Genomic DNA, 23922 nt, shown 5'->3' with positions numbered 1-23922 from the left:
GCTTGACCAACTTATCCCAGGCAGGTCATCCGGTTCCTTTGGCTTCATGGATTATTCATGGAATATTCATGGGTGTTTCTCATATTTTATCCACCCGCCACATATTAGTGAGTGAGTTTGTGTGTGTTGTCAAGTTTATTATAAGTTCTACGTAACTCAAATTAAATACTTCAAATTGATTTAAATAGAACTGGCTGCTTTAGGTTCTGCTAACCACTGTTTCTTATACTAAACAGCATAACATCACATTGTTATCCTTTTTAAGCCTCAGACTGATATTTAAAATCTATAAAACATGTCTGCATATTTTAAAGAGCCTGCTGTTCTTATACATCTGAACTCAGCTAGGCTCTCTGTGGGTATTGAGTCCTCATTTAAAGCCTACACTTTACTTACATTAACAGTCAGACTTTAGCACAGGCCAGTATGATGGGCATTAGACTGGTCCAGTTCTGGCAGCTTCGGGCCAAATGAGGCTCAGATCTGCTCCGGAGTCGCTCTCCATCAGCAAAGTAAGTTTTGAGGCGGGCTTGAGGGAGGATCCATTTGAGTCCAAACTCCTGTACTCAGCATCGCGAGTGCATCTTAAGGGGAAAAAAAACCCTCAGGCATATAAAAGGCTGGGACAGCAGCATACTGAGGCAGAAGGGCAGGATTTATCTGCTGGGGTCTTGGGCTGGACTGGTCAACCATATGAGTGCAATTTGAACACACACAAGACACCCAAACAAGGAGTCCTGCACTTCCCTGCGTCTCTCGCTACCTCCTCCCCAGAGAGTCTGCATGTCCGAGGCGCAAACATGCCCAGCTTTGTGGATGTAGGACTGCTCATCTTAGCAGCAGTGATTTTGGCACGTGCGCAAGACTTTGGTAAGTAGCCTGCGTTTATGTTGCTTCTGTGAATCTAATAATTTAAATGTTTTGGGTGGGAATTTCAATTTCAAATGTAAACCAGTGGAGGTGAGGGAAGTTTATCTTGTCACTATGACAACATGTGCTGGATGCCTGTATGCTGAATGATGCAGCTCTAGTGGGTGCACATTTACATGCAATATGCAATTGTCCACTAGATGGAGCGCTTGCATTGGGAATAGATTGCATGCAGGTGAAGTAGATACCCAATTTGTGGTTTGGTGTTAGAACCACAGGCCAATCTGGTATTAAAACCACAGAACAATTATTTATTGGCATTCATTGTCTTACAAACCTAAATTATAACAAATATTTGTTTCAATTAATGCTCAATGGCTTGGATATAATTAGGCTACACAGAAAATAATTAGGCCTACATTGTATTGTTTAAATTGCTTTATATTTGGGCTGGTTTAATAGGTTATAGGTCTAAACATGTTTGTAGGCTTTCACGTCTTTTACATCAGTTACTTACACTTACATTTTCCCCTGGTATCTTATAATAAGTTGTGTAAGAAATAAAAAAGGCTGTTCAGCTAAGTTTTCATAATGTCTGTATCAGTTGCAGTCAACAAATATGAATGCAAATGATACAGGCGAACGCCAGATTTCAGTAAAAAAGGGTTTTTGGTTTATACTGTTTAGCTGTATGGTGCTGCTGACCATGCAGTAGTGGGTGATTCTTTTGTATTTATGGAGCCTAGTTTGGATGAATAATCTGATAACCTTCCTGGCAGTAAGACCGATGTTAGTCAGATGCTATGATGAACGGGTAACACTTTACTTGACACCGTCAACATAAGAGTGACATGAAACTGACATAACTATGATATGACACTGTCATAAAAGTGTCATAAACATAAACATGTCAAATATTTATGCTTGGGTTGTCTTGATTTTGACAACTTGACATTAAATATGTTTGGGATGTCTTTGTAATGACAATTTGACATTAAACATGATGGCATTACCAGAGGATGTCTTTGACATGACAGCTTGACATAAACAGAAAATCCCCCTCTTTTTGTATTCATGACATGTTGACATAACGATTATTGTAATTAGATGTGCAAGGTTCTAGTACTTGGTCAGACAGATGTGTGACAGGATATTTCACAAAACTGACTGTCATGACATCATTATGACAGTGTAACAAATACATTCATTGACCTAAAGTAAAGTGGTAGCATTTTGATTTGTCCTTAAAGGGATATTCCACCATTTGGGGAATTACACTCATTTTCCACCTCCCCTTGAGTTAAACAATTGATTTTTACCTTTCTCCAGTTCATCCAGCTGTTCTCTGAGTCTGGCGATACCACTTTTAGCTCCAGCCTAGCAAAGATCATTGCATCGGATTAGACAATTAGCATCTCGCCTGCTAGCATCACGCTAAAAAGTGACTAAGATGTAATTTTCCCATTTAAAACTTGTCTCTTCTCAAGTTAGAACATCTGTGTTAACTGGCTACGACAACGAGACCATCCAAGTAAAGTCGTGTCATGTCATAGTTATGGCAGTGTCGTGTCCCTCTTATGTCGACGGTGTGAAGTGTTACTGATGATTGTACTATAAGGGTCATATATAAATACCAGATTTGCAATAAATTGAACAAGTGAGTCTAAATGATTTAAACATAATATGGACCTCAGTATACATTGACTACATAGGCCATTTACTAACATAACCTACTACTAATCTCCTTTAAGTTTGCTCCAAGTGGCTAGACAATTAACAACCCTGCATGGATAAAGGGCTACATAATTGTCTTCTCTCTCTTTTTTAATTATGATCATGATAAAATGCCATGATCATGATAAAATGCCAGTTTGGTAAGCTCTTACTGAAACCGTCCAGCATAAGCCACCTAGCTTGATGTCTGGAGTTGTGAGTAAACTGACAAAAACCTCACCAAAACTTGCTTTCCAGGTCATGTCTAGAAGAATCCATTTTTGTACTTGAATTCATTTTGTTTTCATCAAATGTGTCTAGAAGTGCATTGCTATTTTCATGTTCATCTCATACACTTCTAAAATTGTGCAGAATCCTATCGCTAATTTCAATAACTGTTTTGTGTAGGCCTAAATAAGACTTTACTTGGATAGTCTGCCTACTGACACACATAACATATTTGGACAGATTTTGAACAGGTTTGTTGAAATTGGAGTTGAGTCTTTAAAATGTTGATGAACAATTAGGCTACTGCACATCACCTTAACCAACCCCTGAACATCTGTGTTAGTCTGGCTACGAGACCATCCAAGTAAAGTAGCCTACACCTCTAGAATAACAGGTGTATTTATTTACCCATCCAACGAGGGCACACAAGTGTATCAAAAAATATTTTTTTTGTTCTCTATTCGTTTGGTCCATTTTTATCCTAAGGGCAGTTTAAAGGGCAAGGCTTAGGCTAGTCTACTCTCTGGTCTGTAACTGCTGGCTATGCTAGCTATTTAGGGGGTCACCCCATGTTCCCACAGCCCAATGATCCCACAGCCCTATGTTCCCACATTTCTAGGTTAGGGTTAGGTTAAGTTTAGGGTTAGGGTAAGGGTCTGGAAACATAGAGCTGTGGTAACATAGGCACGTTCCCCCCCTATTTAGAACCTCTGATCACCAAACTCTTCTGCTATGTTGACTAGCAAGCCAGACAAGTTTGCATCATTTCTTTTCAGACTTTTTTTCAAATCCCACTTTTGTAAAGTTGCTTTGCCTGTATGTCTGTATATAGAGCTCAATAGCCCCGCCCCTCCTCCGAGTAAGCTTGGTTTCCCGAAGTAACAGTGCGTTCATGGGCATGGGAAAAAAAAATCATTTTCCCTGCAGTGAAAACATCATCATTCACATCACTTCATGAGGTGGGCAACTGGGGCTAGATTTTGCTACGTTGTCCAGTTGAGGGCTCGTCATCACTTTTGTTGTCACGTTGTAGTTGTTTGTAGTCCATGTGGCCTTTCATGGTCAACAGTTTTAATGTGAACTTGGGAATTTGCTGTTTTTGTCACTTGAAAGCTGCATAGCCTTCTTTCACAAGAGTCTTACGCCATATTTGTAAGCAAACACAGTTGTTTATTTAAAGATTAGTGAGCGTATTTTTTAACCTTTGTTGTGGCATCCATGTTGTTCCCTCATTCTGACGGCAAAGCACATGTGGGAAAACACTCACAGTGGCAAAAAACAACGTAATCACAGGGGTGGTCCCTGATATTCCTAGGTGCCATGAATGCACCCTAAGTTTCCCATTTATTTCGCCAATCGACATCTTGCAAAATACATATATAAAAAGTTTTAGACCTTGAATTAGGCTGACCAGCTATGACGTGACTCGTAATCATACGACATTTAATGTCGAGCAAAAAAACATTCAACTTTTAATGTCGAGCAAAAAAACAAACAGAAAAACAAAAAAAGGCAAAGGTACAAAACTGTATATTTTAATTTTCGAACTACTGCTCCCAAAAGCGTTTTCGAACTATAACACGGAAATTACAGAAATATGTAGTCGTCCACTATTTATGTATTCACAACACCACATTTTTTTTCTGTGTGAACTGCTCTCCAGGCAATTGTGAACAGGATGGCCAGACATTCAACGACAGGGACGTCTGGAAGCCAGAGCCTTGCCGGATCTGTGTGTGCGACCAAGGAGCTGTGATGTGTGACGAGGTGATCTGTGACGACTCTGTCGGCTGCTCAGACGCAGTGATTCCTGACGGTGAATGCTGTCCCATCTGCCCCAACGGTAAGCGCTATGGTTAGAGAAGAGCTTGAACACCGCGTCTGCCAGTGTGTTAAGCAAATTTGTCCTAAAAACAAGTAAATTTGTCATAAAAACAAACAAATTTGGGTAACACTTTACTTGACAGTATTGACATAATGACCATATGTCATGAACATATGACACTGTCATGACACATGAACCCTAACACTAAACCTAACCGGTAACACTTTACTTGACGGGTGAGTTCGTAACACATTCATAGCAGCTGTCATGAACTGCACATAAAGAATTCATGACTGTTTCATGAGACACGACTCAACATTCATACCAAACCTTTCATGAATGTGGAAGACAGAACGATCACAACTTGTCAAAGTAAAAGTCCAACAGACATCCGAATACCGGACATGGCAATTCAATTTGCGTCATAGGCTGTAGATATTTTTGATTGTAGATGCACTCTTTAAAGTTAATAGCAACCTCCTCACATTCCTTATTATTTCGGATTTAAAACGCACTAGAAAAGTTTGAGAACCTGTGGCCTAAAACAATATTGGTGGTTGCATGTTTGCTCTGAAGTGAAATTGGTCGCGATGGTCTGTCATTTTTAAAAAGTGGGTCCCCAGAAAAAAAGTTTGGGAAACACTGTCCTAAAGCAGCTACTTCAGAATTTCAGTTCAATTTCACTCAAGTCAACTTCATTAACTCCATTTACTATAGTGAATGGACTCTAAGTTATGAAGGTTTGTTATGTTTATGATTATTGTAATTATTCTGTTACATTATACATTACATTATTGATGGGGCAGCCGTGGCCTACTGGTTAGCGCTTCAGACTTATAACCGGAGGGTTGCCGGTTCGAACCCCGACCAGTAGGCATGGTATGTTGTAAGCCCTTATGAATACATTTGTAGAGCATAAAGAGTGCACTTGAGTGTACTAGACATACTGTATGTAGTATTATACTGTCAGTAGTTAAAACATTTATCCCATTATTTGTAGGTCCAGAATTCACTGAATACCCAGACGTAAGTAATTAAACCACTGCTTCAATGTTGACATACTGCTAATGTTGTCACTGCTGCGTGTGTAAGTCTGGTTAGGCACACACACACAGTTAGCTTCAATTGGCACAGCATGCCTGCTAATACTACTACTACAGTATTTTGTTGTGTATTAGCCACATTTATGAAAATAATAATAAGAAAACAACAACATGTATTAACCACACCCATGTCCCAGTGTCCAATAGCCCAATGGATCAGAATCAGATCGTGCTTTATTCATAAAGAAGAACGAAGAAAATAAATGCATTCCTATGTATAGCCTATCCCTGTGTATAGACAAATGCATGTTGCAAAGTCAATGTATAAACCTTGTTTACTAAGCGGGAAATGTTGTAATAATAATGACACTCCTAATAATGATTATTAAAGTAGATAATATTATTCAATCTGTCAATCAGTTGAGAATATCCTTAATGCATTATTATAAAACATATATTATACTTTTTAAAAATAATAAATGCAACTCATGATATAAAATTTTGCATTTTGTTTTTGTTTTACCTACAGATTTTTGAGAAGGAGGAGGATTATGATGTAAGATATTTCCATTTATCAGCTTGTATTTCACCTGATTATTGAAAATTTGAATAGAAACATTAACATGTGTTCAAAAATGTTTTCTTTTGGCAGCAGACTACACTACCCCCTGATAATGGAGTAAGATGTTAAACTTCTTTGGCTACTTCTACTTAAACAACAACAAGAATGATATTATTATTATTATTATTATTATTATTATTATTATTAATGATAATATACTGATAATAATCATAATTTTGTTTTGGCTGCAGGTTAAACCATCTCCTGATAACGGAGTAAGATGTTGACTTTCTTTGATTACTTCTATTTAAGCAACATCAACAACAACATCAACAACAATAATAACAATAGTACTGATATACTGATAATAACCATAATTTTGTTTTGGCTGTGTATTAGCAACATTTATGAAAATAATAATAAGAAAACAACAATATGTATTAACCGCACCAATTGTATTAACCGCAGTGCCCAATAGCCCAATGGATCAGAATCAGATCATTCTTTATTCATAAAGAAGAACTAAGAAAATAAATGCATTCCTATGTATAGCCTATCCCTGTGTATAGACAAATAAATGTTGCAAAGTCAATGTATAAACCTTGTTTACTAGGTGGAAATGTTGTAATAATAATGTTAATGATTATTAAGATAATATTATTCAATCTGTCAATCAGTTGAGAATATCCTTAATGCATTATTATAAAACATATATTATACTTTTAAAAATAATAAATGAAACTCATGATATAAAATTTTGCATTTTGTTTTTGTTTTGCCTGCAGATTTTTGAGAAGGAGGAGGATTATGATGTAAGATATTTCCATTTATCAGCTTGTATTTCACCTGATTATTGAAAATTGAAATAGAAACATTAACATGTGTTCAAAAATGTTTTCTTTTGGCAGCAGACTACACTACCCCCTGATAATGGAGTAAGATGTTAAACTTCTTTGGCTACTTCTACTTAAACAACAACAAGAATAATAATATTATTATTATTATTATTATTATTATTATTATTAATGATAATATACTGATAATAATCATAATTTTGTTTTGGCTGCAGGTTAAACCATCTCCTGATAACGGAGTAAGATGTTGACTTTCTTTGATTACTTCTATTTAAGCAAACAACAACAACATCAACAACAATAATAACAATAGTACTGATATACTGATAATAACCATAATTTTGTTTTGGCTGTGTATTAGCAACATTTATGAAAATAATAATAAGAAAACAACAATATGTATTAACCGCACCAATTGTATTAACCGCAGTGCCCAATAGCCCAATGGATCAGAATCAGATCATTCTTTATTCATAAAGAAGAACGAAGAAAATAAATGTATTCCCATGTATAGCCTATCCCTGTGTATAGACAAAATAAATGTTGCAAAGTCTATAAACCTTGGTTACTAGGTGGGAAATGTTGTAATGTTAATGATTATTAAGATAATATTATTCAATCGGCCAATCAGTTGAGAATATCCTTAATTAATTATTATATAACATATACTGTATTATACTTTTTAAGAATAATAAATGAAACTCTTGATATAAAATTTGCATTTTGTTTTTGTTTTGCCTGCAGATTTTTGAGAAGGAGGATTATGATGTAAGATATTTCCATTTGTCAGCTTGTATTTCACCTGATTATTGAAAATTGAAATAGAAACATTAACTTGTGTTCAAAAATGTTTTCTTTTGGCAGCAGACTACACTACCCCCTGATAATGGAGTAAGATGTTGAACTTCTTTGACTACTTCTGCTTAAACAACAATGATGCTAACAATAATAATAATAATAATAATAATAATAATAATAATAATACATAATTATAACTAGAACATGTAATTCCGAGGAATTCCCAGTGCATGAAAATGCAAAACATATTATGTAAAATACACAGTGAAAATACACATACTGATAATAACCATAATTTTGTTTTGGCTGCAGGTTAAACCACCTCCTGATAACGGAGTAAGATGTTGACTTTCTTTTATTACTTCTACTTAAACAACAACAACATCAACAACAATAATAACAATAGTACTGATATACTGATAATAACCATCATTTTGTTTTGGCTGCAGGTTAAACCTCCTCCTGATAACGGAGTAAGATACTCATCGATTTCTTTTTTTAACTACAACCTTTATTGACTACAACTACTGGAGCTACAATACTAACAAAATGATGATAGCAATAATTATAAATATGATTACAATGATATACAACCTAATAGACATAAAAGTGTTATTATTTTATTGACATTTCCTTTTTGCTTTTTCCTTGGCAGGGGACAAGGCCGGGACCAAAGGGTAGTCCTGTGAGTTTTTTTTTATTTCTACTTTTGCTGCTTCATTTTTTTTCTTAATTTTTTTTACTATAAGGGCTTTGCTTTGGTGTTGATATCCCTGCTTTGTTGTATCTGTGCCTTGGAGGTCAAATCCTAGTCTTTGGTGTTCATATTTCAGTCTTTGACGTTCATATTCTAGTATTTGTTGTTCATATTTCAGTCTTTGATGTTCATATCCTAGTCTCTGATGTTGATAGTCTTTGGTGTTCATACACTGCTCATATTTTGTGCTCATACTGTACCCCTGTCTCTGCCTTAGGGTCCCCCTGGGCGTCCTGGTTATGATGGACATCCTGGTCCTGATGGCCCCCCTGGCCCTCCTGGCTACCCTGGACCCTCTGGAGACATGTTTGATGGAGTATGTATTTCACTCTCATCTGATTGGCTGATTTCCCCTGTTTGTGGCGGCCATGTTTTCTCCTATTATTTGGATTCCATTCTATGTAGATTTACTGTGCACACATACACGGTACCATGGCATACATATACATACATACTGTATACACACACAAACACACACACACACACACACACAGGTTGTAGCTGCAGGATAGTGAATACGGCCTCAAAATTCATTGGCTGTAAACTCTCTCCCCATTTGTGAGATCTACAAGGCCCGTATCCAACAGAAATGCCTACAGATCCTACAAGATGAGACTCACCCTGCCAACTCCCTTTTCTCCATCCTCCCTTCAGGGAGAAGGTTGAGAGCTATTAAGACAAAAACCTCCCGCTTTCTCAACTGCACATACTGCAGAGCCATCAAATCTCTAAACAGCTCTCCATCCCTGAACCAGTACCTCATGAAAAAAGGTTCTCCTAACGAGCCTGTATATTTTGCACATCTCTTTACATTCTTTTTACAATACTCTTCTATATGTTTTATGATTTTTTATGTGTCTTTGTAAATGTCCTGTCATGAGCAAACTGAAGCAAATCCCTAGCAACTTGCACCGAGTTGTATGGCAATAAAGTATTGAATCTTGAATACTGTACATACATAGATGCATACACACACACACACACACACACACACACACACACACACACACACACACACACACACATACATGCATACAGTACGTACATACTGTACATACGCACATACCAAGCTATAAGATGACATAAGAATAAAGCAGTCCTCCACTCCAAGCACACTTCTTTAATACTTTAATATTTACATACCATTCACCTGCTTAATCTTTCAACTTTCAACTTATATATATGTGTGTGTGTGTGTGTGTTATATATTAATATTATTCAAGTACACTGTAAGAAAATCCACATAGTAGCAAATGTAATTACCACAACTCTTTTTATAATTATTATTAGCTAACTGCATTTACAGTTTCTCAAATTAATATCTATATCTCTAATCTCTTCTTCCTTTATAGTACTACGCTGCCCAGTACGAGAAGTCCGCAGGTGATGGGAAATATGGAGGTGGCAAGGTAGAGTATATTGAAACCTACTGTATATCTATGGTATAGAAACCTACTGTATATCTATGGTATGCATCCCTTTGGCAGTCACAAATGGGATTATGTCATCACCCACTTTGTCCTCCTGAGTTTGTTTGTTTAGTTTTTTCCCTCTCTCAATAATTTTGTTTCTCTCTCTCTTTCTCTCTATCTCTCTTTCCCTGTCTGTCTCTTGCCCCCAGAGTGGTGGAGGGGGTTATGGCAATGTTGGCCCTCCCGGCCCCAGAGGTCCAGCAGGAGAGAAAGGCCCAAATGTGAGAAAATGTATTTATTTATTTATGCAAACACATCGCTATATACATACTTACAACTCACATACAAATACTTATTAATAATAATAATAATAATAATAATAATAATAATAATACAATAACAATAATACAATAACAAACAACAACAATACTACTACTACTACTAATAATAATAATAATAATGCTAATAAACATAATAGTACATAATTATAATAATAGAAGTCCTCAGACATTTAAGTAAATTAAGAGGAAAAATAAAAAAGACAAATGTACATGCACATAGCATTTATGCTAAAATTTAAAATCCCCCTACTTGCCCAAAAAACTGTATTAGAGTGATTCCTGGCAACAGCATTTCAGCTTTTGAAAGCTTTTTTTCAGCTTTCACTTTTTTTAGCTTTTGAAAAATAAATCAATCTTTTTCATATTTCTTGCATTCTATCATAATGATTACATGTTTAACTACTAAGCAATACATGTTTCATGCTCATCAACTCAAAAATGAACAATTATTAACATTATTTGTCCAACAGGGTGGAACGGGCCCTAATTTATTAGGTGGGCAAAGTGTCAAGTCTGTTGAAATTCAGCTATTGTGTGGCATATGGGATAACTTTGCAGACTCCTCGATGTTTGCGCCTAACTTTCTTGCATAGTGTTGAACTAGCAAATTAATTACTTATTAAATGAGCTCTGTTAGGTTTGTTGACCTTGCAAGACCTATAGAATTTAATGTAAAATCGAACAGTGGGGGGCAATTTCGAGATGTAAGCCCTATAAACATAACTTATACAAAGTCATGTCAGACTTGTTTTTACATTTTTTTTTTGATTGGACAAACATTCACTATAGCAAAACAAACAGGGTGGAACTTTAAGAGTGCCTTAATATGGATAGCATTTCAAAAACTACATTATACAACAATTGGGTTCTATGGAACTATTTATTTGTTTCTGATTGGCCGAGAGACGTTCCATGAGTTGGAATATCCCTGGACATTTCAACTCAGACTTTGCACAGGTAATAATAAATCACTCCGCGATACAATGCGAAGATTCAACACCATGTTCTCATCCCAGCTCTCCACTATTTTAAGCAATGGGTTACTCCTTAGCAAACCATAACGAAACAGTGCTTCACCACATCTGTGGATTAAGCCACACAGTCAACTCTAAGTAAGATAAACGAGGATGCTAATTGTTCTCAGCATTGCCAGCAAACTACAACGAAAAGTTAGGTGTGACAGTTAAAGCTTAACTTAGTTTGCACAGTTGTCGAATATGGTTTAGACAGTCATAATCAAAAATTGTAAATATCTGCTTTAGAATTTGTTTTTGCCCCCAGGGTCGTCGAGGTGCTCATGGTCCCATTGGACCTCCTGGCTTGCCTGGTGAACCTGGTGGACCTGTAAGCATCCACTTCCTGTGCCAACTTGTTTCACTTCCTGGTTCAGTCTGTTATAGACCTCTGAAGTTTGTCTACAAAAAAAACTAACATCATTGCCCATATAAAAAGATCTTGTATTATTTTTTCCTATGGGAAAATAACATGGGGATATATCGCACCTGTTACACTGTTGCGGGGATGAAGTCTGAAATGCAGACATATTTCCTACACACTTTTGTCAACTGCTTTCAAGCGAGTTCTGTGATCTTCGGTATGTTTCGATTTTTGCTGCACCAGAGCTAATATAGTAGCTAGCTTCGATTAGCGCACAGATTTCCTTATATGGGCAAAGATGGCAGCTTTAGGTACTTTTTGTAGGCGAACTTCAGAGGTCTATCTGTCATTTCCTGTTTCATCTCCTCTTCTTCTATGTTTTCTTCATCATCATCATCTTCTTTTCCTTCCTCTTCTTTTCCTCCCTCTTCCATTCATTTTTCCCTTTTTTATCTCACAGGGAGCCATGGGACCGATGGGTTTACCCGGTCCAAATGGAAAGAATGGAGATGATGTGAGTGAGAGCTTCTGTTGTCTTCCACATCTACGTAGTGCTTGTCACTGCCTTGTCTTGTCTTACTGGTCAGGCCCATTAGTCCCTTGGCATGGCTCATATATTTGTGGATTGTTTTCTCCAGGGTTTGGATGGAAAAACTGGTCGCCCTGGTGACCGTGGTTCACAAGGTCGTATGGTAAGTGATCTGCTTGACTCAGGGCGTCAAGGTCTACACACAAGTACACACACACACACACACACACACACGCACAAACACACACACAAATACACACAGTTGACTCTGAGGTGGCAGTGATATGTTTCCCCGAACAGTCCTGGCCTCACACACACACACAAAACACACACACACACACACACACACACACACAAATACACAAAGTCCCTCTAACTATTCTGGTCTCGTCCACAGGGTGAACGAGGACCCAACGGACTCCCAGGCATGCCTGGCATGAAGGGATACCCAGTAAGCACGTCTGTTCAATTTTGACATTCGACCTATAAGTGACCTCTGCCCCTTGACAATGGTCTGTCTTCTCCTCGCAGGGCTTCAATGGTCGAAATGGTGCCAGAGGAGACCAAGGTCCTCCTGGACCAAAGGTGAGGCTCAAAGAACTCTGCAGGAATACATGGGTCGCTATAAGATGGCTTCATTTTTTAGATGTTCATCATGGCTGAGCCAGAGAAAAGACCAAAGAGGCGGTTGTGAAATATGCCCCCCAAAGCTGCAGGGGGAGCTCCGCAGAGAAAAATGTGACAACAAAACTGAGAAATCGGTGAAGAAATTACTGGAGATACAGAACAGCCCTTTAAAGTTAGGGGTAACACTTTACAGTAAGGGTACATGAATTAATGAATGATTGACGTATTACTTCATTCCTTAATATCTCATGAATCATCAGGAATTTACATGAGTTCATGAGTCATTCATGACCTCATACATGAACAACACATCAATTAAAGCATTAAGTATGGTGAGCACGCATTATGATTTATGATTTATTTTAAATCATGATGATTTATTTTTTTGCCAAAAATGTAGTCATCACTACTCAAATTTGATTTGAACACAACTTGTGCAGTTCTCTGAACACAATGCCATTGTTAACACTTTAGTTGAGGGGCCACAAACATGATGAACTCATAAGTAATTAACCTGACATACATGTAATCATGATGATCATGCTTAAGAAATCATCAATCATAATGATGTACCCATCGTACCTAATGCTTTAGTTGATGTGTTGTTCATGCATGAGGTCATTAATGAGAGACTATGAACTCATGTAAATTCCTGATGATTCATAAGATATTAAGGAATGAGGTAATGCATAAATCATGAATGAATTCATGCATGAATTCATGATAATTTGTGTACCCTTACCGTAACGTGTTACCAAGTTGGGTGTTCTATAAAGATAGAACAAATATTATTATAGATGTTATGATTATAGATTGAAGTGTAAAGGTTGATAGATTTTTATGCAGGACAAAAGGGGCATCTGTATTTAAAGGTGTTTGAGGTATGTGAAAGTATCGGAGGATTTTAGGATCTTAGTCGTCTTTATTTAAAGGAAAGATTCTGTAGTGTTTTATTGATAGAAACTTGAAATATCATGATCACGTGAGTGAGTGTGGTTGATACAGATTCTTTAAGGTATGCGATGGTATGGCAGGATTTTAGGACCTTGGTTGTCTGTATTTAAAGGTATTAGAAGGTATGGCTGGACTTTAAGACCATGGTTGTCTGTATTTAAAGGTATTAGAAGGTATGGCTGGACTTTAAGACCTTGGTGGTCTGTATTTAAAGGTATGGCTGGACTTTAAGACATTGGTCGTCTGTATTTAAAGGTATTTGAAGGTATGGCTGGACTTGGTTGGTTGATGGAATAGCAGAGTTTTAGAACCTTGGTGTCTTCTGACATGGAGTTTTGTTCTTTCAGGGTGAAACTGGACCTGATGCTGGAGACGGTCGTCCGGGTCCAGTGGTGAGTGTCTAACATCTGTCTGTCTGCCTCTGTGTGTGTGTGTGTGTGTGTGTGTGTGTGTGTGTGTGTGTGTGTGAGTGTGTGGCTGGCTGTGTCCCTGTCAGTAGATACAAACATATCTAAGAGAAGTTTGCGGCATTTGAGTCTTGTAGATTCTGCATTAAGTGCATTGGTGGTGTGTATTTAATTCCTTCTTACATGACTCTTGGATTCCCCTTTAGAAAAGAGCGTATTCCTCCTAATAATAAAATGGATGCATTTTGAGTTTGACACCTTTAGTCTCTTTTTCTGTCCTCACACAATTCTTTCTCTATCTCTCTCTCTCTTTCTCTCTCTCTCTCCAAACACACACACACATAGGGCCTGCCTGGTGAAAAAGGCCAAAGAGGTCGACCAGGTCCATCTGGTGAGATAGTAAGTATAACCTTCAAGTTTACAAGCCACCCATCAAACAATCATCCTTTAAAATGCAAGGCACTAATGCCATTTGTTAATATTATCTAATGATAAAATGAGAAACTAACCATTTAGTAATACACTGTAAATGGTTTATTAAGGGACTTATAAACTATTTGTAAGTAATTTACTAATGTTATCTAATGGAAGTAAATAGCTAACAAACTATTTATTTATGCCTTGTGAATGGTTGGTCAACACACGTTACTATAAAGCATTATCGTTTATGGATAGACTAAGAATTAAACTCAAAATTATTGTGAGGGGGTTTAGGAGAAACAAATCGTTCCTTTAGGAAAGTACAGAAATGCGGGCTACTGTTGTGAATGATGTACTCGCACAGAGTCATACTGGAATGTGTACTACTGTACTGTACTGTACAAAGCATTTCTGTAGAGGCTACAGAGGCTTTTAGTGATTTCTAAAATTCGATGGATTTTGATTGGCTGTTTTGAGTTGATGTTTCTATCGTACTCTGAATCACTTTGAATGTGATCCCTGATGATATTGTTCTTCGTGTCGTTCTCGTTATAATACACAATATGGCCATTGTCATTCGAATTAACTATAACAATATTTAGCATTGTAGTTTTTATTATTGCAGTTATCGTTGCCGGTGTGGATAAGCCTCAAGTCTTTACATCCCCATATGTAAACAGCAGAATAGCATTGGATGTACAAGAGCATTGGTAAAGTGTAAGGACTGTCTTCTGTTTACAGGGTGAGATGGGCAACAATGGTCGACCAGGCCCTCAAGGACCTCCTGTGAGTACTTCACACTTCATATACATTTGTTTATTTAACTGACGCTTTTATCCACAGAGATTTACAGATGAGGACTAATGAGCATTAAAGCAATTCAATTAAGTTATTCTGTCTTACAATAATGGCTTCAAACTCGTTTTGATGCTACACTGATTTGTCAGAACACCACAGGTGTGTTAGGTACCGTTGATTGCTTTGGACCACATTTAAACTGGTGTTGATGTGATGTGAATGTCTCTTTTGCCCTGATGATGGTCCCACCGAGAAAATTCCCAAACTTCCCAATTACCAGTCCGTGCCTCGATCCACCCCACCCGACACGACCCAGTCTTTGGGGACCAATGTGTTGGTTTATATCGATGACCTTTAACCTTTAACCTTTAGTCTTGTTTTATCCTAGGGAGGTCGAGGTCCGGCAGGACTTATTGGATTGAGTGGCTCTACTGGATTGCCTGTAAGATGTTATGGATTCACTCATGCCATTATGTTTAACATACAGTACATACACACACAATAATGAATAGAAACATGTGTGTGTGTGTGTGTGTGTGTGTGTGTTAATCTACATGTGTGTTGTCTCTTTATGCTTTTATGTTTGTGTGTGTGTGTGTGTGTGTGTGTGTGTGTGTGTGTGTGTGTGTGCGCGCGCGCGTGTGTGTGTATCCTCCTCCAGGGTGAAAAAGGTCCTAAGGGTGGTCGTGGGCCTCCAGGAAAGGCTGGTCAACGAGGTGACCCAGGTCCCGACGGAGAACAGGGCCGTCCGGGTGTAATTGTAAGTCTCACACAGAATCAGACAGAACCTCACACACACACACACACACACACACACACACACACACACACACACACACACACACACACACACACTCCACCTGACGAAGCTGTTTACTCTGCCTTCTGAGGTGTGTCATGGATTATAGATAAACAACTTGGTAGGAATTATTAGGAATAACAACGTCAGTTACACCTGCACTTTTTAAGGGGCAGACAGTCTGCAATTCTAGAATGTCTAGAATGTTCTAGAAATTCCTTAGATATCCATCCCATGAAGTGGCAAATGAAGGAGTTCATCTTCATTTCTGTAGTGATAAACATTGCTTAGTAGTTGGGCAATTCCACGCAAAACTGTCACGCCCATAACAATTATCACTCTTCTTGGTTGTAGACCTGTTTTATACAACTTTATTATTATAGCCCTTTACGTGTTATCCCTTAGGGTACTGACGGAACCGATGGAATCCCAGGAACTAAAGGAGATAAAGTGAGTAGAACCCCATTTGTACTGGCAGCACGGATTCTATATATTATATTGTAATATAAACGACATGGCCTAGGGGTAGTAGAAGTTAATGTGTGTATGAGCTGATAATGCTGATTAGTAAATGACATTCTAAAGAACACATGGCAGTGGGAAATTCAACCAATCAGTGGTAAGATAGTAAAACAGTGTGCGTCTCATATTCAGCTTTTCTGATTTTGACCACGCCTTTTGCTTGTTTGCTGGCTTTTCTGAATTTTCCATGCCTTTTGCTTGTTTGTTTGTTTGTTTGTTTGTTTACAGGGGTTTCCAGGGATTGACGGAGAAAGAGGGATGGCAGGTGACCGGGGGCAAAAAGGACATCCAGGCACCGGTGGAGTCCTAGGACCAAAAGGCAGCCGGGTAGGTCGGCTACTCAAGGTCAACACCAGGGGCAGCCGTGGCCTACTGGTTAGCACTTCGAACTTGTAACCAGGGGGGTTGCCGGTTCGAACCCCGACCAGTAGGAACCGGCTGAAGTGCCCTTGAACAAGGCACCTAAACCCCTCAGTGCTCCCTGAGCGCCGCTGTTGTAGCAGGCAGCTCACTGCGTCGGGATTAGTGTGTGCTTCACCTCACTGTGTGTTCACTGTGTGCTGAGTGTGTTTCACTAATTCACAGATTGGGATAAATGCAGAGACCAAATTTCCCTCACGGGATCAAAACAGTATATATACTTATACAGTACTTACTACTTATACTTAACACTCTATAGACCCTTTCAATCTGTTCCTAAAGGATTTCCGGTTACAATGTTCAAAACCAACACAGATACTATGAAAGGAAAATTACTTCAGCATCATGCAAATTGGCAACTTTAAAAGTGTCATTTAAAACCATTTTTTTGGTCTTTGTCCCCAAGTTACCATTAGCTCAATGATGTTTTCTGTGTCAACAGAAATGCCTTATGAAGGCACATGTTTGTTTATGCAGTTTAAAAGGTCTAAAGTCTCCTACCACTCCTTGTTATAAGCAACTCTCTTTAGTCCCCCAGCTATCAACTGAATAAAAACCCTCTCCTTTTGAAATTGAAATGTTTTACTAACAACTTCTGTCACCAGTTTAGAAAATCACAGCATAGCAAAATCTGTAGGACCTTTGAACCTTTAATCTTCAGGCTGTGTGCCTTTGTGTAGTGTTCAGTGGTGGCCTGTAGTTGTGGAAACAAAATATGAACTTTGATCTTTGCATGGTAGGGTCTTCCTGGTGATATTGGAGAGAAGGGGGGACCTGGTGTGAAGGGGGATACGGTGAGTAATTTTGCACAACCTCACACGCACACACACACACACACACACACACACACACACACACACACACACACACACACACACACACACACACACACACACAACCACACATGCACAAACACATGCATGGACACCCACACACACAACAAATGCAGGAAAATAATTGACAATTACCAGTTGTGGTACACTCCAAAACATACCACGTAATCCAACCCCCTTTCAGGGAATTCAAGGAGTTGGGGGTCCTCCTGGGACACCGGGCCGTGGTGGACAGAGAGGACCGTCGGGAGGGAAAGGAACACCAGGACCACCGGGACCGCGCGGTGAACAGGTACATTTACACGCACACACACACACACACACACACACACACACACACACACACACACACACACACACACACACACACACACACAGACACACACACACACACACACACACACACACACACACACACAGACACACAGACACTTGCATTGTGTTCATTTCCTGTTCATTTAAACATTTTAATCGCTAAAACTGTCTTGTTTGTAGAACTACTTTTTTCCGACAAATATCAACTAATTTCTCAACTTGTCAGTCGTTAGTTCTAAATGGATGGTTGCTTCGGCCAAAGGCCAGTGGTTAGTTCTATCTCTCCCGTTGTCAAGCGGACATATCCCAGGATTCTGATCTTTGAAACATCGCTATTTTACTTAGCCTACTGCCATCCAACTACATAAAAGCCACCTCTGTCATAAGCTAAATGTTGCTATGTTCTAAACGTCTGTATTTTACAGCTGGGATGCAACGTGATAGTTCATTTCAACTTCACAACAAGTTCGGCGAATTAATATATAAGTGTGATACGGCCAAAAAAAAGGTGTTCAAATAACATATGTTAATGCACATTCTAAATTACGCAGAACAATAGGAAATTCAACCAAAATATAATATATATGCTGCTATATTATATATATGTATATATATATATATATATATATATATATATATATATATATATATATATTAAGAACAAAATTATTCATACACCTGGCAAATATTGATTTAATGTTGATTTTCTCTTGACCAATATGTTTGTTCTGACTGAACTGCCAAATGACACTGCCACATGCCAAAAGGTCGCAAGACAATGTAGGAGTAACATGAAAAAAAAAAAAAAGCATTTTCATCTTTCTTAACATTTTTATGAATATATATTTTGGGGCTTTTATGCCTTTAATGTGATAGGATAGTGGAGAATGACAGGGAGTGAGTGGGAAAGAGAAGGAATCTAGTCAAGTCAAGTCAAGTCAAGTCAAGTTTATTTATATAGCACATTTCATACACAGAGGTCATTCAATGTGCTTTACATAAACAAAACCAAACGATAATAACAAATAAAAGCATAGAAGGGCAATATAGTCAAAGAATAGTTAAAAGGTAAAGATCATAATAAAAAAGAAAAACATAAAACACAAGGTAAAAATCATTTAAAAATAAAGAATAATTAGTAAGCAAAAACAAAGGCAAAAGTAGTAAAAAAAGTAATAAAAAGACAAAGTAGAATAATTATCGAGGCAGATTCAGAATTTGTAACTCGCACAGTTAGCAGAAAGTGTCTGAGAACAGTTTGGTCTTAAGTCTAGATTTAAAACTGGCTACAGTTGGGGCCTTTTTAATGTCATCCGAAAGTTGGTTCCACAGCTGAGCCGCATAGCAGCTAAAAGCTGCTTCACCATGTTTAGTTCTAACTGTAGGTTTTACTAGCAGGTTTTTCACCTGGGACCTGAGAGGACGAGAAGGTGTGTACTGCTGAAGCATGTCTGACAAGTATTTAGGTCCTGCTCCATTTACTGATTTATAAACAAGCAATAGTGCTTTAAAGTCAATTCTGTGACTTACTGGAAGCCAGTGCAAGGACTTAAGAATTGGAGTAATGTGGTCAGTTCTTTTAGTTTTGTTAGAGTCCTAGCTGCTGCATTTTGTATCACCTGAAGCTGTTTAATAGTCTTTTTAGGAAGGCCTGTGAACAGTCCATTGCAGTAATCAACCCTGCTGGAGATAAATGCATGAATGAGTTTTTCTAAGTCATGTTTTGACATCAGCCCTCTGAGTTTGACAATATTTTTGAGGTGGTAAAAAGCTGATTTAGTTATCGCTTTCATGTGGCTGTTGAAATTTAGATCACTGTCAATTAATACACCAAGGTTTTTAACAGTATCCTTTGCCTTCAACCCTTTTGTGTCAAGGAGAGTGGCAACCCTAAGTCTTTCCTCATTTTTACCAAATATAATTACTTCAGTTTTTTCTTTGTTCAGCTGAAGAAAATTTTGAGACATCCAGGTGTTGATTTGTTCTATACACTGACACATAGATTCAAGAGGACCATAGTTGTTTGGTGATAGAGCTAAGTAAATTTGTGTGTCATCTGCATAGCTATGATATGAAATCAAATTATTTTGAATGATTTGTCCAAGTGGGAGCATATAGAGGTTGAATAATAGTGGCCCCAAGATCGACCCCTGGGGAACACCACAGGTCAAGGACGTTGGTGTTGAGGTACAGTTTCCGATGGCAACAAAGAAGCTCCTTTCTTGTAGATATGATTTTAGCCAGCTGATAACTATGCCTGTAAATCCAACCCAGTGTTCTAGTCTGTGTAGTAAAATATTGTGATCAACAGTGTCAAATGCTGCACTAAGGTCCAGTAGCACTAGGACTGATGTTTTACCTGAATCTGTGTTGAGGCGTATGTCATTGGAAACTTTAATGAGAGCTGTTTCAGTGCTGTGATTTGCCCGAAAACCAGACTGAAAGTAATCAAAATACCCATTTGATGTTAGGAAGGTGGTTAATTGATTAAAGACTACTTTTTCAATAATTTTGCCAATAAAAGGTAGATTGATATGGGCCTGTAATTGTTTAGCATGGAGGCATCCAGGTTATTCTTCTTGAGAAGTGGCTTTACAACAGCTGTTTTCAGTGACTTAGGAAAAGTGCCAGACAGCAATGATACATTTACAATTTGAAGGACATCCGCTATGAGGTGAAAAACAGTTTTGAAGAAATTGGTAGGCAGAGTGTCTAAGACACATGTGGAAGGGCTGAGATTCTGTACCGCTTTTTCAAGTGTTTTCAGAGTTCATCAAGCTGAACTCTGACATCAAGTTTAGTTTCCCTGTTTGTTGCTGGAAGTTCAGGTTGTTGAATTTGTAATTGAGCAGATATGTTGAGTCTGATTTTGTCAATTTTACCTTTAAAAAAAAGATGAAAACTCATTGCATTTATTAGTTGAGAGAAGTTCAGGGCTTAATTGTGAGGGGGGATTTGTTAACTTATCAACAGTTGAAAATAGAATACGAAAGTGTTATTTGAACTTCTATTGATAATGTTAGAAAAGAAAGACTGTCTTGCTTTGCATATTTCAGAGTTATATGTGCGGAGCATCTCTTTATGGATTTCATAGTGGATCTGAAGTTTGTATTTACGCCCCATTTTCTTTCTCAGTCTTCCTACACTCTCTTTTTAGAAGTTTAACTGCTGGATTTTGCCTCCATGGTGCTTTCTGTTTGTCCTTAACTTTCTTGAATTGTAATGGAGCAATGTCATCCATAATGTTTGCCATTTTTGCATTAAAGTGATCAAATAAGTCTTCAGAGTCTGACAGTTGACTTGACTTTAGTGAAAGTGCTTGCTCAAAGAGAGCACTTGTCTGATCATTTATGATTCTTTTTTTACCATCATAGCTGTGTTTTGAGTGTGTGGGGACATAGACACATCAAAGAACACGCAAAAAAATGATCAGATAAGGCCAGGTCTTTAACAGCTGTAGAGACATCGAGACCCTTTGTGATAACAAGGTCGAGGGTATGGCCGAGAGAGTGTGTTGGCCCCTGTACATGCTGTGTTAGGGAGAAAGTATCGATTAGTGCAATGAATTCCTTGGCATAATTGTTTTCAGGATTATCCACATGCAAGTTTAGATCCCCTGATATAATAAGACAGTCATACTCTATGCAAACAACTGATAGCAGTTCACCTAGCTCTTCAAGAAAAACTTTAGCTGAATGTTTTGGAGGCCTGTAAATTGTCAGTAATAAAATCTGAGGAGAAGACTTAATGCATGCACACAGATATTCAAATGAAGTAAAGTCACCGAATGACGACTGATTGCACTGAAAAGACGCCTTGAAAATTGTGGCTATCCCCCCACCTCTTTTATTTGCTCTGGTAGCACTCAAAAACTGAAGTTTGGGGAGCTGATTCGATGAGAGTAGCAGCACTGTTTGCTTGATCTAACCATGTCTCAGTTAAAAAAAAAAAAATCAAGGTTGTGTGTGCAAATTAGATCATGAATTAAGAATGATTTGTTTGAAAGAGATCTGATATTTAGGAGTGCTAGTTTTGTTAGTTTAAGTGTTGGGGAAATATGATCCATGGGGGAAATCTGAGGTTGATGTGGTAATGGTAGGAGATTGGACTGGTTTACCCTATAAGCTCGATGCATTTGTGTTCTATTTCTTGTCAATACAGGAATAGAGAATGTCATGGGCTTACTGGGTCCCGGCATGTTCTCAAAACTACTGTCAGTACCATTTATATTGCAGGGACCCTGAGAATATCATGCAATACAGTCATCATATAATTGTCCCCTGCTGCTGCCATCTGTATTTTCCACTGCACATTCCATGCTATATGCCGGCTGAGAAAATGAACTAAGAGGTTGCTGCTGCTTAAGAGATCCTTCTAAACGGGGAGGGGGAGGGCGAGGGGGTGGAGGTGCCCTTCGCTTCTTTGGTGCTAATGATCTTGGGCTAGTAAAACTCTGCATGGCTACTGGTAGCAGTCTCTCCATTCTTGCAGGGAACATCATGTGCTTGGGTGGGGATGGTGATGGGTATTCAGGGGATCCTGTGGAGTTTGAGTGGGTGGTGGGATGAAGGGGTGGGGATGGGGATGGGAGATTAGGGGGGTTTGTGTGGCCTGGGGAGTTTGATTGGGTGGGGACGTGATTGGGTGTGGGTGGTGATGGGAAATCAAGGAGGTTGGGGTTGAAAATTGATCCAGAGTCTCCATCTGCCTGCTGAGGTTCTGGGAAGTTTGTTGCAGATGCCCGCTTTCAGCATGTATTCCAGTAGTGTATTCCATGTTGTTGTGTCTTTGTGGTGACAAGGAGACGACGGAGGTGGGGAGGGGTATTGGTACTGGTGTTACAACATGACCCTTCCTTTCTGATATCCTCTCAGCAGCTTTGATAGGTGCTATCTCCTCATGCTCATCACATCCATTTGTTTGCTGAGATTCCAGGGAGTTTGACGCCAGTGATTGACTTTGAGTCATTTTAGCAGCACCCATCTTATCTTGTCCAGTGGACATGGCTTGGCATTGTTGAGCTGGTTGTTTATGTTTCTCCAAGGTCTGCATTTCAGTGGAGGCTAGCGGGTGGTTATCAGAGGGCCCCACAGCAGGGCAGGTTGGGCATATCTCTGTTTCAGCCTGTGCAGAGTGTTTTGGTTTAGCTGAGTTGTTGATGTCATCCGCTTGTTCCGTCTGTATGGCCACTGAGCGCTTATCAGAGGCTCGGCTCAAGGTTGGCAGAAAAAAATGTTGGGTGCAGGAGAGAGAGGTGATAGTATTCGGTTAAGATCTTGGCCCCAGTCCAACTCAGCTCTGTGCTATTTGGTCTGAAGTATTCCCTGCGATTCCAAAAAAGGTTAAAATTGTCAATAAAATTCATCCCAACTGAAAAGCATGTTTTTGCGAGCCAGGTGTTTAAACTGAATAGTCTGGAAAATACAAAGCTTCCCTCTGCTGGGAGTGGGCCACTGATGAAAATTTGTATTCCAAGCTCATATAGGGCCGAGAAAAGTTCCTTGAAATCTTCTTTGAC

General features: G+C 38.6%; 1 protein-coding gene across 1 annotated transcript in view; it reads left to right on the top strand.

Moving 5' to 3' along the window:
- The first annotated feature begins 659 nt into the window (after positions 1-659).
- Positions 660-23922, top strand: part of LOC125288006 (collagen alpha-1(II) chain-like) — a 45654-nt gene continuing 22391 nt past the window's right edge. Inside the window, exons 1-28 of the mRNA XM_048234105.1 lie at positions 660-870; positions 4475-4654; positions 5637-5662; positions 6209-6235; positions 7150-7176; positions 7311-7334; positions 7840-7863; positions 7960-7986; positions 8206-8229; positions 8343-8366; positions 8549-8578; positions 8868-8966; positions 10003-10059; positions 10272-10343; positions 11685-11747; positions 12241-12294; positions 12419-12472; positions 12707-12760; positions 12841-12894; positions 14238-14282; positions 14643-14696; positions 15459-15503; positions 15904-15957; positions 16177-16275; positions 16720-16764; positions 17065-17163; positions 17997-18050; positions 18274-18381. Of these exons, the coding sequence (XP_048090062.1) occupies positions 801-870; positions 4475-4654; positions 5637-5662; positions 6209-6235; positions 7150-7176; positions 7311-7334; positions 7840-7863; positions 7960-7986; positions 8206-8229; positions 8343-8366; positions 8549-8578; positions 8868-8966; positions 10003-10059; positions 10272-10343; positions 11685-11747; positions 12241-12294; positions 12419-12472; positions 12707-12760; positions 12841-12894; positions 14238-14282; positions 14643-14696; positions 15459-15503; positions 15904-15957; positions 16177-16275; positions 16720-16764; positions 17065-17163; positions 17997-18050; positions 18274-18381 (1593 nt within the window). The 5' untranslated portion in view covers positions 660-800. The remainder of the gene's footprint in view (positions 871-4474; positions 4655-5636; positions 5663-6208; positions 6236-7149; positions 7177-7310; positions 7335-7839; positions 7864-7959; positions 7987-8205; positions 8230-8342; positions 8367-8548; positions 8579-8867; positions 8967-10002; positions 10060-10271; positions 10344-11684; positions 11748-12240; positions 12295-12418; positions 12473-12706; positions 12761-12840; positions 12895-14237; positions 14283-14642; positions 14697-15458; positions 15504-15903; positions 15958-16176; positions 16276-16719; positions 16765-17064; positions 17164-17996; positions 18051-18273; positions 18382-23922) is intronic.

Source organism: Alosa alosa, chromosome 22 (genome assembly GCF_017589495.1).
Source record: "Alosa alosa isolate M-15738 ecotype Scorff River chromosome 22, AALO_Geno_1.1, whole genome shotgun sequence".
NCBI classification, from domain to species: Eukaryota; Metazoa; Chordata; class Actinopteri; order Clupeiformes; family Clupeidae; genus Alosa; species Alosa alosa.
Note: the sequence above shows the minus strand (reverse complement) of the source record. Positions and strands in the feature narration are given on the sequence as shown.